The 13,138-nt window shown below is 38.5% G+C and overlaps 1 protein-coding gene across 1 annotated transcript in view; it reads right to left on the bottom strand.

Moving 5' to 3' along the window:
- Dhc93AB (Dynein heavy chain at 93AB) overlaps positions 1-13,138 on the bottom strand; it is a 1,274,973-nt gene that overhangs the window by 154,144 nt on the left and 1,107,691 nt on the right. The window contains exon 51 of the mRNA XM_090403805.1: positions 3,058-3,262. Within this exon, the coding sequence (XP_090259931.1) occupies positions 3,058-3,262 (205 nt within the window). The remainder of the gene's footprint in view (positions 1-3,057; positions 3,263-13,138) is intronic.

The following is a 13,138-nucleotide window of genomic DNA, read 5'->3' as shown; positions in this document are numbered from 1 at the left end:
GAAGAGAATAACTTGTATCATGATGATTCGTGCCCGCCATCAAAATAAGGATATTACGACTGCTGCCCAATGCTCCCTGAATACAGTAAAAACAATCAGGCATGAACTAGAGACTTGCAATGGTGACTACGAGGATGTAGCAAGAAGAAAGATCCCTAGCAGACGATCTGATTGCGTTCGTACAGCAGAATTCCTCGCAAATCTGCAGGAACAGGTGTTGAAGAACCCTGGCATTGGAATTCGGGCTTTGTTCGTAGAGTTGCTAACTGTAGTCAAGCCCTGGATAACAAGGGTAGCAATGGTAGGCCGTATGTATGGCAGCAGGATTCGGCCCCTTGCCACACCTCTGGGAAAAGTCAAAAATGGTTGTCTGAAAATTTCTACGACTTCACCAGTCCAAATGTTTGGCCTCCAAACTCCCCAGACCTTAACTCCATGGATTATTTTGTATGGGGCGCAGTTGAAAAAGACACCAATCGCACTTCCAGTAATACAAAAGCCCAGTTAATGGATAAAATTAAAACAGTTTTTGCGGCCCTTCCCAGGGAGACTGTAGCATCAGCTTGTTCGAGGTTCCGAAGCAGAATTGAAGCTGTGATCGATGCTAATGGTGGTTATTTTGAGTAAATCTTGTTGATAGTATTGTAATTAACTCTGCCTGTAATATTTTTTTGTCAATTCATTAAATTTAATAGATACAAAGAAGATTTTCTTTTTCCTTACGAAACTGTCAAATTTATCCCGAACACTCTGTATATATGTTACTGTGAAAGACCAAAATTAGAGAATGTCGATATTCTCCGGTGAATGTCGACACATACCAAATACGTTGGTGAAAGACCGACGTATTTGGTTATTTATTATACATTTGAACCATCGCCGGTATATGTCGGATAAGCACGGATAAGCTCTGGTGGGGGTCAAAATGATACGGCGAGAACCTAACCTATCACGTCTTCATATCAAGCCCTGACTGAACAACATGAGTTTATTTCTATAAAAAGAGCGGCCGCGAAAGAAAATCTTCTACTGCAAGCAACAAAAATGTTACGAAACTCAAAAAGAAAATTTCCTCCTACTCAAATTGGTGATACTGTACGAATACAAGTCCCTGATGTCGACCAAGGTCGTACAGATGCCCAAAATGTGTTGGCGGTTGTTGTTGCAATAGAAGACTCCAACTTTTATAAATTAGCAAACAAAAATGGTACCCTCAAGCAGCTTTATACCCGTAATAAGTTCGTAATTTGTAAAGAAAAGTTACTTTCCAGAGATGAGATTTCTTCTCAAGAAATGTCGCTGAGAGAAGCAGCTGCAACTAATTCGAGAAGTGGAGGACAAGGCTATAATTGTAAACTGCAAATTTACAATTGTAGATTTGTAATTGCAAAAAGAAGTGTTCCACGACTAAATGCAGTTGTAAAAGCAAAACTTTCTCCTATTTTGACATATATCATAATATTATTTCTCCTATTTTGACATATATCATATATTAAAAAGTTGCATTTTTGTCTTAACGTAATAAAAATATTTTTATTCAACATTCGCCATCAGTGCATGCTGAATGTCGACATTTGTCGGTGTAAGTGAGAAACAATGTTATTTAGCAAATATTTTGTACATACACCAAGTGACTGTGAATGCTGACATTCACCGGAGAATATCGACATTTGCCAGATATCGGTCTTTCACAGTAACATATATATATATGACAGGAACATTAAGATTACTAAAGAGATCTCGAGGAGAGGTAGAGGATAACATTTCAATACATGTCATTTTTGTATATATTTTTGCCTACCTGCAAAATTGAAGTAGTTGGAATAATATTCAATTATTTGATATATAATAATAAAACAGATTTTTTTTTTTTTCAAATATGACATCTAAATAACAAGTCAGTAACAAGGGAAGGGTCACCAAGAGAAACTGAGTGAGAGTATCATTAGGATGGATGTCAAGACCAGACTTTTGCATCAAAAGTAGTGAATAAGTGCAATGGATTGTAAAGGAATTTGGGAATTTACTGTTTGTGAAGGAGTTTAAATGCTAGTTGGAAGTTGGAAGCAAATAGTTGGGAGAGGCTTATAACCATAAATGGTTATAAACAAACAAAGCTAGAAGAAGAAGAAGGAAGAAAAATGTTAGTGCATTATATAGAATTGTCTATATATATAGACAATACATATATATTATTATTATTATTATTAATACATAACACCTCCAAGGAGTCCAAGGACTCATCAAGGGAGGGTACCTACTCTTCAACTCTCCGTCTCTACTAACCGCAACTACTGTCATCATCTACACCAATGCCATCTACTGCCGACCACCACCACACCACTAGTATTTTCACAGACAATCACAAACATCCATGCCCACGGTGGGATTCGAACTCACAGCTTTTTGGTTGAAAGCGAATATGCTGACCACTTGGCCAAGCAAGCTGGCAAAAAAGTGCTCTCAGCAAGACAATCTCATCTCTGCAACTCTCGTGCAGTATTGAATATTATTCACATCATTAGCACCGCTACTATCCACTATACCAGCAGTTAAACACAATAACAGTGGATATATATATATATATATATATATATATATATTCGCTTTTATTTTTAAGGAAAATTACTTATATGACTATATAGCAGAATGCTAAAATAGAATATAACTAATTTATTTTTTAAAGGCATTATAATAATTATTATTATTATTCAGGCCTCCATGGAGTCAAAAGAATCATTGTGGGAGGTGTTTCCTAGGAAACACAAAGTCTATTATTACTATTACTATTCCATCATTACTATTATTATTATTATTATTATTATTGCATAACACCACCATAGGATCCCAGTATTTATCAAAGCCTATGCACCACATATTCCATCATGCACTTATTATAACCAAAACAAGCTTTAAATGTTCAAATAAACTCACAGGCTTGCATTATCATTAATACTGAGATAAGTTTATAAAACAGCAGTGAGAGATACACATAAATCATCAGGCTATAACAAATTAAATAAATATTTAATGCTCAACTCAAACAGCATTTGTTACCTTTCTTTGTTCTAAATTGCGTCTCTCTCTTTTAATGAGTTCAATTAACATAAATTCTTCTAATCCCTCCATACTTAGGGCAAAATTGATTAAAGTAGTCTGAGCTTGAAGTTCAGGAGGAAAGTGAGGATTTATTAGTCTGGTGTGAAGAATGAGTTTAAATTCCGGATGGCATTCCACATCTCTGTCTTCTAATTGGAGAAGCCTAAAATGTGTATATATATATATATATATATATATATATAGAGAGAGAGAGAGAGAGAGAGAGAGAGAGAGAGAGAGAGAGAGTAATTAAACAATATTACTTATTTTTTAAGATTATAAAATACAGATGCAAAGAAAATAAAAGAAAACTAGAAAATAAGAAGAGGAAGGTAATATATGATTTCTAATAACAGTTTTCTTTCTTTGAAGATTTTTTATTATTAATATTGAAAATTTATTTGTTAGTGATAAATGCTACTATGATTGTGCCTAATAACGCATCTCATGCTGCATCGGCTGTCGCGCAGAATAATCAGAGCCACGTTCAGAGCTTAATGCATTAATGGATCGAGAAGTATATTATAGTCTCCACATCAAAAGTCAGTGATACTGTGAATGAGCAAGACAGAATGTATAAGATTAATCTTAGAAAGGAATTTTACATAGGCACATGGTATGTCTGGGGTTTACGGATGGGTACTCTTGAGATTGTCTGTAAAGAGATGGATGATGGATAGGTATAAAATTGACATCTTGGGAATTACAGAGACCAGATGGAATGGAGAAGGTCACTTCAAAAGACAGGATGGTAAGCTAGTTATTTACTCAGGTGGTGACTCAAAACATCATGGGGTAGCTGTGATACTGAAGACAGCTCAGGCAAGAAGCCTTCTTGGTTATAACCCCATTAATGATAGGATACTCTCCATTAAACTTAAGGTTCAGCCTACCAATGTATCAATTGTGGTAGTTTATGCACCCCACACGGATAGGCCTTAAGAAGAGAGTGAAGAATTCTATGAAAACTTACAAACTGTTTTGGACTGTGTACCAAGGAGAGACATGCTGTACATCTTAGGAGACTTAAATGCAAAAGTGGGAAAAAGTATGAGAGTCAGGCCAGAGTGTGGCATGTTTGGTCTGGGTGAACATAACACCCATGGTGAAAGACTGTTGGAATTTGCCCGTGCTAACAGATTAGTTATTACCAATACCTGCTTCCAGAAACATCCACGACGGACCTATACATGGACATCTAACATTGATAGGTCAAGGCACCAGATTGATTACATCCTGGCTCTCCAGTAGTGGAAGACAAGCATCTCTGATGTGCATACTTGTCCTGGAGCAGATTGTGGTACAGACCATCAGCTGGTAAGAGCCAAAGTAATACTAAGACTCCGAAAACTTCCAGGTCAGGCACATTCCACTAGATTGGATGTTAGAGTAATTCCTAGTGGATTCACAGAAGAAACATCAACACGGCTGGATGATTTTTGGAGACCAATGAGGAAATCTCACCAGAAATGCTTTGGGAAGGAGTCAAGATGATAATACAGGATACAGCCAGCGAAGACGTATCTCGGCCCAATAAGAAAACCAAGAGACCCGTGGATATCAGATTCAACATGGGAACTAATCAAAAGAGGGCGGTTGGAAAAACAAAGAGCCACAGGGACCAAAGAATACAAGAGATTACATAGAGAAATCAGAAGTGCCATCAAGCAGGACAAGGAAAAGTTCTATACTAATAAATGTGAAGAAATAGAGTTCCAGATGAGAAGGCATAATTATAAAAGGATGTTTTATTTAGTTCATGACTTAAAGCACAAGTTTAAGTCTAAATCGAATGTCATCAAAGACAGGAATAGATCATTACTAACAGAAGAGTTGGAAATCAAAAACAGATGGAAAGAATACTGTGAGGAACTGTACAGCAGAGTGGATAAAGAAAATGTGGAGTCCTCCCACCAAGAAAATTTTGATTTGGAACCTCCACTTAGGCATGAAGTTGAAAGAGCAGTTAAGCAGCTCAACAGCAATAAGGCCCCAGGTGCAGATGAAATCCCAGCAGAGTTAATTAAGGCCACAGGGGATGGAGGGATAAGAGTGTTTCATAGATTGATTACAAGGATATGGGAGACAGGATCATGGCCTAGAGACTGGAAGACGTCAGTTTTTATACCACTACACAAGAAAGGTGATAAGAAGGCATGCAAGAATTATAGAACTATTAGTTTGATATCTCATGCAAGCAAAATTTTATTAAAGATCCTGCTAAACAGGATTGAGGCCAAAGTTGAGGCAGAGATGCCTGAGGAACAAGCAGGTTTTAGGAAAGGTAGGGGCACCAGAGATCAGATCCTTTGTCTTAGACAGATCATAGAAAAATATAAAGAATTCAGACTCCCTCTGGTAATGTGTTTCTTAGACTACTCTAAAGCTTTTGACTGTGTTAAGCATGTGAAACTGTGGGAAGTAATGAAAAGAATGGGTTTTCCTCAACACACTATCAGGTTGATAGCCAACTTGTATAAGGAGCAAGAAGCCACAGTAAGAACAGGTGTTGGATTGACTGACTGGCTTCAAGTTGGAAAAGGAGTTAGACAAGGATGTTTACTTTATCCTCACTTGTTTAGTATATATGCAGAGGACATCATGCGTGAAGCATTGGATGAGCTCAGGACAGGAATTAGGATAGGAGGAAGATCGATCGGTAATCTGAGGTACGCTGATGATACAGTACTCCTTTGTAATGACATGGAAGAACTAGGACTAATTCTTGACAAAGTTAACAAGATCAGTAATAACAGAGGACTTCAACTCAATTCTAGCAAGACAAAGATCATGTTCTCAAAGGAAAAACAAACAGAGAAACAGAGGAAAAAAGTTGAGGATTTTAGATGCAGTTGTTTTTCCAACAGCGACTTATGGATGCGAGACTTGGAAACTAAAGAAGTCAGATAAGAAACGGATATCTTCTTTTGAGATGTGGTGTTACAGAAGGCTGTTGAGGATATCATATACTGAAAGGCGTACAAATGAATGAGTGTTAGAAAAGATAAGTAGAACTTGAAGGCTCCTTAAGGATATTGACAGAAGAAAGTTAAAATATTTTGGACACAAGAAAGGATGGAAGGAGGACTTCTCAGAACAGTAATAGAAGGTAAAGTTCCTGGAAAAAGAGGCAGGGGTAGACCATCAATGAGATGGATGGATGGTGTGTGTGTGGAGTGACTGATCTTCAGAAAGTTGAGGCTGCCAGAAAAGCAAACAACAGGACTACATGGCGAGGCCTGGTGTGGAACATCATCGAGCATCGGAGTGACCATACAGCATCTGTAGATGCCCAGTGAACATAGAGAGAGAGTGATAATTGAGATTGAATGCACAGTAATTATTAACATTGTTAGTAGGGTTTGTAGCAAAATTTGCATAATACAACTTACAGTTAGCAAAGCTAAAATGACAGCAAGAACAACAATAACCAGATGTGCAGTACTAAAATGAAATGTGGTGAGCAGTGTGGAATTTTCAAAGATGGTTCATTTTTGGAAGTGTAGTTTGATGTATGGAAGAATGTGGAGGATGTGTTTGTTGAGAGATTGAAGAAGAGAAATGAGAGGTGTGAATATGAAAAGTCTGAAGAAAGTATGATATTTTGATATACTGCAGGGATGAAATGAGCGTCGAGAAGTGGAAGTGAATATAATTTGGGAAGGTGAAGACAGTGAGGGATGTAAGACTAAATATGGTATCAGCAACCAAAGAGTGAATGAGAGAACATGCATGTAAAGAATATGATAGTGAATATGGAAGAGACTGAAAGAGCAAAAGTAAGTGTGACTACAAAAATGAAAGAGAGAACATGACTGATGGCCAAAAACAAGAATGATTGCAAAAATAGAAGAGAGTAAGACTGATTATTGAAAGCAAGAATGACTGTGGAAATTGTGGAAACAGAAGAGAGTCTAACTGACAGAGCAAAAGCTGGAGTGATTGTCAATACAAAAGGAAGAATAGATGTCTCAATTCAAGATTTGAAGAAGGAGATGATTAAGATGAGAAATGAGATGGGGTGTATGCAAAATGAGATTAGACTCAGTGGATATAAATAGAACAGAGTTAAAGAATAAAATGAAAAATAGTGAAGACAAAAGAAATGGAAAATGATTCAATAGTGGATCAGGGTGAAAAAATAAAATGAAAGATAGTGAAAAAAAAAATAAGTGGCAAATGATTCAACAGTAGCCCTTACAGATCTGTTATAAAAGGTGCAGTGTATGAGAGGGTGCACAAGGGCTGTTTTCCAGGAGAGAAAGCAAACAAGGTGGGTAACAGATGTTTTGAATATTAGAAGTAGGTAGGTGAGAAAGTTTAGTGGTGAAAGGAATGAATGATTTGGTTGAACATAGGAGAATGTGAGGATGGATATTAGGATATTAAGGAAGACAATATGGTAGGAAGAGTAATTGGTGTGTTCCCTAGGTATAACAATGATAAATTAAAACAGCAAGCAAAAATCATGAACAGTATGCTAGCAAAGTTTGTGTGAGGAGAGAGTTGTGAAGTTTGTTGATGTGTGAAATGCATTCAAAGAACAAAGAGAATTGTATAAAAGAGATGGATTGCATTTGAATGGATTCAATGTGATCAACTGGATAGACAGTTTCAAGAAAGGTGTAATAAATTATGTGAAGAAGGGATCAGATGAAGTTAGAAGTAAAGAAATTGTGCAGGAAAGTGGAACAAGTGAGATCGATGTGTTTATGAATGAAGAGGAGAGCAGTGTAAGAAATGAGAGAGTGAGAACAGGAATAAAAGTTAGGAAACAAGGGATTCAGGGAGATGTAGTTTATGGAGAGTGGATTCTGGAAATAGTAATAAATGCATATATGAGGATGATCAACATAAGAATGGGATAGCCTGTGATGGATGGGGAACAGGTGAGACTTAGGGGACTTGGCTGGCCTGGTTGGCCGAGTGGTTAGCATATCCGCTCTCCAGCCAAGGGCATGGATGTTTATGATTTGTCTGTGAAAATACTAGTGGTGGTGGGGAATAGATGGCATTGGTGTAGTTGTGGTTTGCTGTAGTTGGTGGATTGAGTGGTGGAGACAGAGAGGTGTAGAGCAAGTGCCCTCCCTCGATGAGTCAATGGACTCCCTGGAGGTGTCACTTAATAATAATAATAATAATAATAATAATAATAATAATAATAATAATAATAATAATAATAATTAGATATATAGAGTAAAGAGTTATAAAGGTGAGCAGACAGGAGCAGTTGTGAAGCAGTCATACATGAGGGGTGACAGAGGTAGTTTCTATGCTTAGTTATGAATGCCAGGAATATCAAAAATAAGGCAGATGAAATTGTTGCATTGGTTGAGTTTATCTGATTAAAAATAGTTGGAATAAGTGAAAATATGTTTGGATCAGAGTAATATCTTGATGAAAATAGACATGGAGGGTACGACATTCATGAAAATAGGAAGGGAAAGAATAGAAAGCGGGGGGGGGATGCTGCTAATGACAGCAGGGACATTATGTCCACATAATGTCAAGGTACAAGGGGAAAACACTGGCAGTGGTTCTGAAGCAGTAATGGTGTGAGGTTGAAGTTCCTGGGATGAGATATTTGGTTGGGTGTTGCAATAAGCCATGGCATGTGGAGAGTTAAAAGAAGGAAATGTTTAGATACACTGGGTCAGTGAGTAAGAGAAGAGTGGATGATTTTAAATATGGTAATACTGACTGAAATGAGGAAATAGCATTAGGGAATAAACAGAATGAATTTATTGAGTTTCTCAAGGGACAACTATCATAGACAATATGTAATGAAAGGCATATGATGATCAAGTCTCAGGTCTGATCATATAATCAAAGAACGTGTCTGTGAATGGAGTATCTAATATTCCTCTGGTAGATAAAAGTGACTATGACTGTGAGTGGGATATCTAATATTCTTCTGGTAGGTAAGAGTGACTATGAGGTGATCACCTGAGTTGTCGCAAGTCACATGAAAACGTCTGTGTGGTAAAGATGTATGTGATTCTGAAAAACTTGGAAACAAATGGGAGCTAGAGCATTCAAAGAGACACTGGGAAGGACACAGATGCTGATTGGGTGCTGATTGAGAGATATTTAATGCCAGTAATGTCTGAATGTATTGCAAAAGTAAAAAGGCTAAATAAGTTAACAGCAAAATGGATGAATAAAGAAAGCAAGCATGAAATCTGGAAGAAGAAGAAGACATTGTGAAGGCAACATGATGAATATTGATAATAATCATTTGCATGTAGAGTACAAAGAGCAGGCCAGAAAAGTATCTTGGTTGCTAAACACAGCAAAAATAGTGACTCCGTAGCGCAACTGGCAGACTGACAGTACGTTGCGCCCTTCGATTAGAAAAGGCCTAAGTTCAATTCTCGTCATGACGGGAGGAATCTTAATACAGACTTTTTCAATCGAAGGTGAGTTAGCCGATCTCATACGGAGGTAGCAGGGATTTTTCTCCCGGAAACTCAGGTATTTTCATCCCGCATACAGACAAATCGGCCCTTCAGAACACACGCAATTTACAGACAAAAAAATACTAGCTGTGGTGGTAGTGTTTGTGGGCAGTAGATGGCGTTGATGTAGGTGATTGGTGGTGGAGACGGAGAGTTGGATAGTAGGTGTCCTCCCGCGATGAGTCTACAGGCTCCTTGGAGGTGTCATGAATAATAATAATAATAATAATAATAATAATAAAAAAATGCAGTATAGGCAGAAATTAGCCAATTAAGCCAAGAAAAATCCTGTGTTCAGGATTTTTTCTTGGCTTCATTCATTCAATGTAGCAATTAGAAGAAATAATGACTATGGAAAGATGATGTGATTGCTGCAGAGAACACAGCTGAGGTATTCAGCAACCAATATATCAAGATATTTCATCCTCGCAAATGCAATGGAATGTATATGGTATGGTGGAAGAGGGACTGATGTTAATAAAGATGCTAATGTCATTAAAGCAGTAGAACTTAACAATATATCACCACATGTTTTTATTATTATTATTATTCAGGCCTCCATGGAGACAAAAGACTCATCGTGGGAGGTCCTTCCTAAGAACATAAAGTCTGTCAAGACTCATCGAGGGGAGGTTCCCCCTAAGAAACACAAAATCAATCATACCACTCCTTAAACTCATTGACCGTTCTCGCCCTCACCACTCTATCAGGCAATGCATTCCACGGCTCAACCACCCTCCATGCAAAGAAACCACTCCTAACCCTCTTGCTCACAGTTTCCTTTCATAACTTCCAGGGATGGCCTCTTGTCATCACTCCATCCCGCTGTTCAACCAAGCGAAAGAACTCCCCAGTGTCAAACCTGTAACAACCTCTCAACAGTTTAAAAGTCTCAATCATATCACCTCTCCTTCTTCTATCCGCCAAACTCTGCAGTCCACATTTCCTCAGCTGATTCTCATAACTATCCTTGTACAGTCCTGAGACCATCTTTGTCATCTGGCTTTGTATCTTTTCCACAGTTAATTTATCCCCTTCAAATCCTGGGGACTAATCTGAGAACAATAATCGAAGTGCGGTCTGATCAGAGACTTATACAACGGAATGATAACCCTCTTATCTCTGCAGGTCAGTGTCCTTCTTATATTGCAGCAATCCTCTGTGTTACCTTCACCACCTTTCCAATATGTCCCCTAAACTTCAGGTTTCTATCAATCATGAACCCCCAGATCTCTTGTCTCCCCAACTTCCTCCAGTATAACTCCTCCCATAGAGTATGCAGCATCCCATTGATGTTTCCAAACCTCAAGACCTTACATTTTGCTGCATTAAACTGAAACCCCCATTCATTTGCCCATCTATCTAGCTTATTCAAATCCTCTTGCAGGGCTACCACATCTGCACTATTACTAATAATCCTTCCCAGCTTCGCATCATCTGCAAACAACTGAATATATCTTGCAATCCACTGGCAATGTCACTGATATAAAGGTTAAACAATATAGATGCTAGTACTGAGCCCTGTGGGACACCACTTGCAACCTTCTGCCTCCTTGAAACTGCTCCACCATACACAACTCTCTGATACCTATCAGACAGCCAATCCTGAATCCAGTTGACCAATCTGATATCCAGACCCATGTGTTGCAACTTAAATATCAGCTTATCATGTGGCACCCTGTCAAATGCCTTTGCTAAGTCTAAGAAAATTGCAGTATATGCCTTTCCGTCATCTAATGTTCTTGTAACTTTATTATAAAAGGCTAGCATATTGCTAAAACAAGAGAGCCCTTTCACAAATCCATGTTGACTCTCACAGATAACATTACCCTCATCTGCCCAGTGCTGTATACGGTCCCTCACTACTTTCTCCAAGATCTTAACAACTACTGATGATACACAGACTGGTCTATAATTAGACACTTCCGGTCTGTTACCACCCTTATGCAATGGCACTATCTTACCTTCCTTCCATTCCCTGAGCACCTTTGCCGAAGCCAGACTTTCATTGAAAAGCCAGGTTAAAGGCACTGTCAGTTCCCTAGCACATTCTCTCAAAACACGTGGTGAAATACCATCCAGTCCAAAAGCTTTATTGACATCCAGAGTTCTCAGTATCTGAAACACACTTTCCTCCTGTACCTCTAAACCTTGAACCTGCCCTATCCCTCTAGCATTAAAACTGACTCCTCCAGGATGAAATACTCCAATAAAGTGGTCATTGAACAATTCCACTATGTCCTCTGCATCAGTCATTCTTTTCCCATTTTTATCCCACAATATCATTCTTCCACAATTATTTCTCCTCCTACTAGCCACATAGCTAAAAAATTCCATAGGATTTTCTTTGGATCTTAGAGCCAATCTCCTCTCATATTCCAATTTTGCTTTCCTTACCACACTAGTCACTCTTCTGGTGTGTGTCTTCACGCATCCTCTCATCACCTGTCTCCTTATATCTCTTCCACAGCCTCTTTTTCACATGCAATTCCTGTTTAATATTGTTTGTCATCCACTTTACTCCAAATTGTGTCCTCTTCTTCACTCGTGGTATACAACTTACCATTGCTGATAACAAACATTCTTTCACAATTTCCCACGCACTAACGATATCCCGGCCTTCCAATTCCTCCCTCCATAAAACTTCCCGAAGTTGACGTCTAAGACTATTATAATCACTTGCATTATAATTCCACATAAGTTCCTGTCTCTTTGATACTCCTGCATGTCTATTCATTTTCCAAGTCAAAACCATATGGTCACTCTCTCCAACTGGTGGGAGAGATGTCATCTCAGTTATTATCAACTCTTCTGATGCTATAACCAAATCTAAAACTCTCGAACCTCTTGTTCTCTCTGTTACATGTTGCTTAAAACATCTGTCCCTCAAGAATTCTAGAAATTCCATTCCACTATTGCTACATGCATCTTCCTCTCTCTCCAATTTATACTACTGTAGTTAAAATCTCCCATAACAATCATTCTTCTTGCACTTGCCAAACTTAGCTGTCTAAACATCTCCTGGTCCCCATCCTCTGTGCTCCTGGGTCTGTAGCAACACCCCACTAAATATCCTGTCTTGCCTACTTCTACCTCACACCATATGCTCTCAAAATCATTTGTCTCACTTCCTTCCAAAGCCTCCACTCTTAGAGGACATAGGTCATCACTTATCATAAGCAGTACCCCATCACCATGCTTTCCCCTCCTATCCTGACGAAAAATGCTATACCCAGCGACTTCTATTCCTGTTATTATATCCCTTTCTGTCAACCACGTCTCAGTGATCCCAATAATTTTTGGCCAGGCAGATGCTATCTGTGCCACCAATTCCTCTCCCTTATTCCGGATACTCCTGGCATTAGTATAAAGCATATAAATGCCATTGTTTCTATACCCAGCATTATCCCTTCTAGATTCCACTGGGCTCAGTGTTACCTGACATCGTCTCCCTTCTCCCAAGTATCCATTCCCACAAGAGGCCACCCTGGCTATCATCCTCCCTGGGACACACTGATTCTTTCAGAACAGCAATCTCTCCAGATGCCTACATCCTTCCTCGTTCAAATGTAAACGGTCTC

The sequence above is a fragment of the Typopeltis vanoorti genome, chromosome 1 (assembly GCF_054136105.1).
Source record: "Typopeltis vanoorti isolate ZY-2024b chromosome 1, IOZ_Tvanoo_1.0, whole genome shotgun sequence".
In the NCBI taxonomy this organism is placed as follows: Eukaryota; Metazoa; Arthropoda; class Arachnida; order Uropygi; family Thelyphonidae; genus Typopeltis; species Typopeltis vanoorti.
This window is presented reverse-complemented; position numbering and strand designations above follow the sequence as displayed.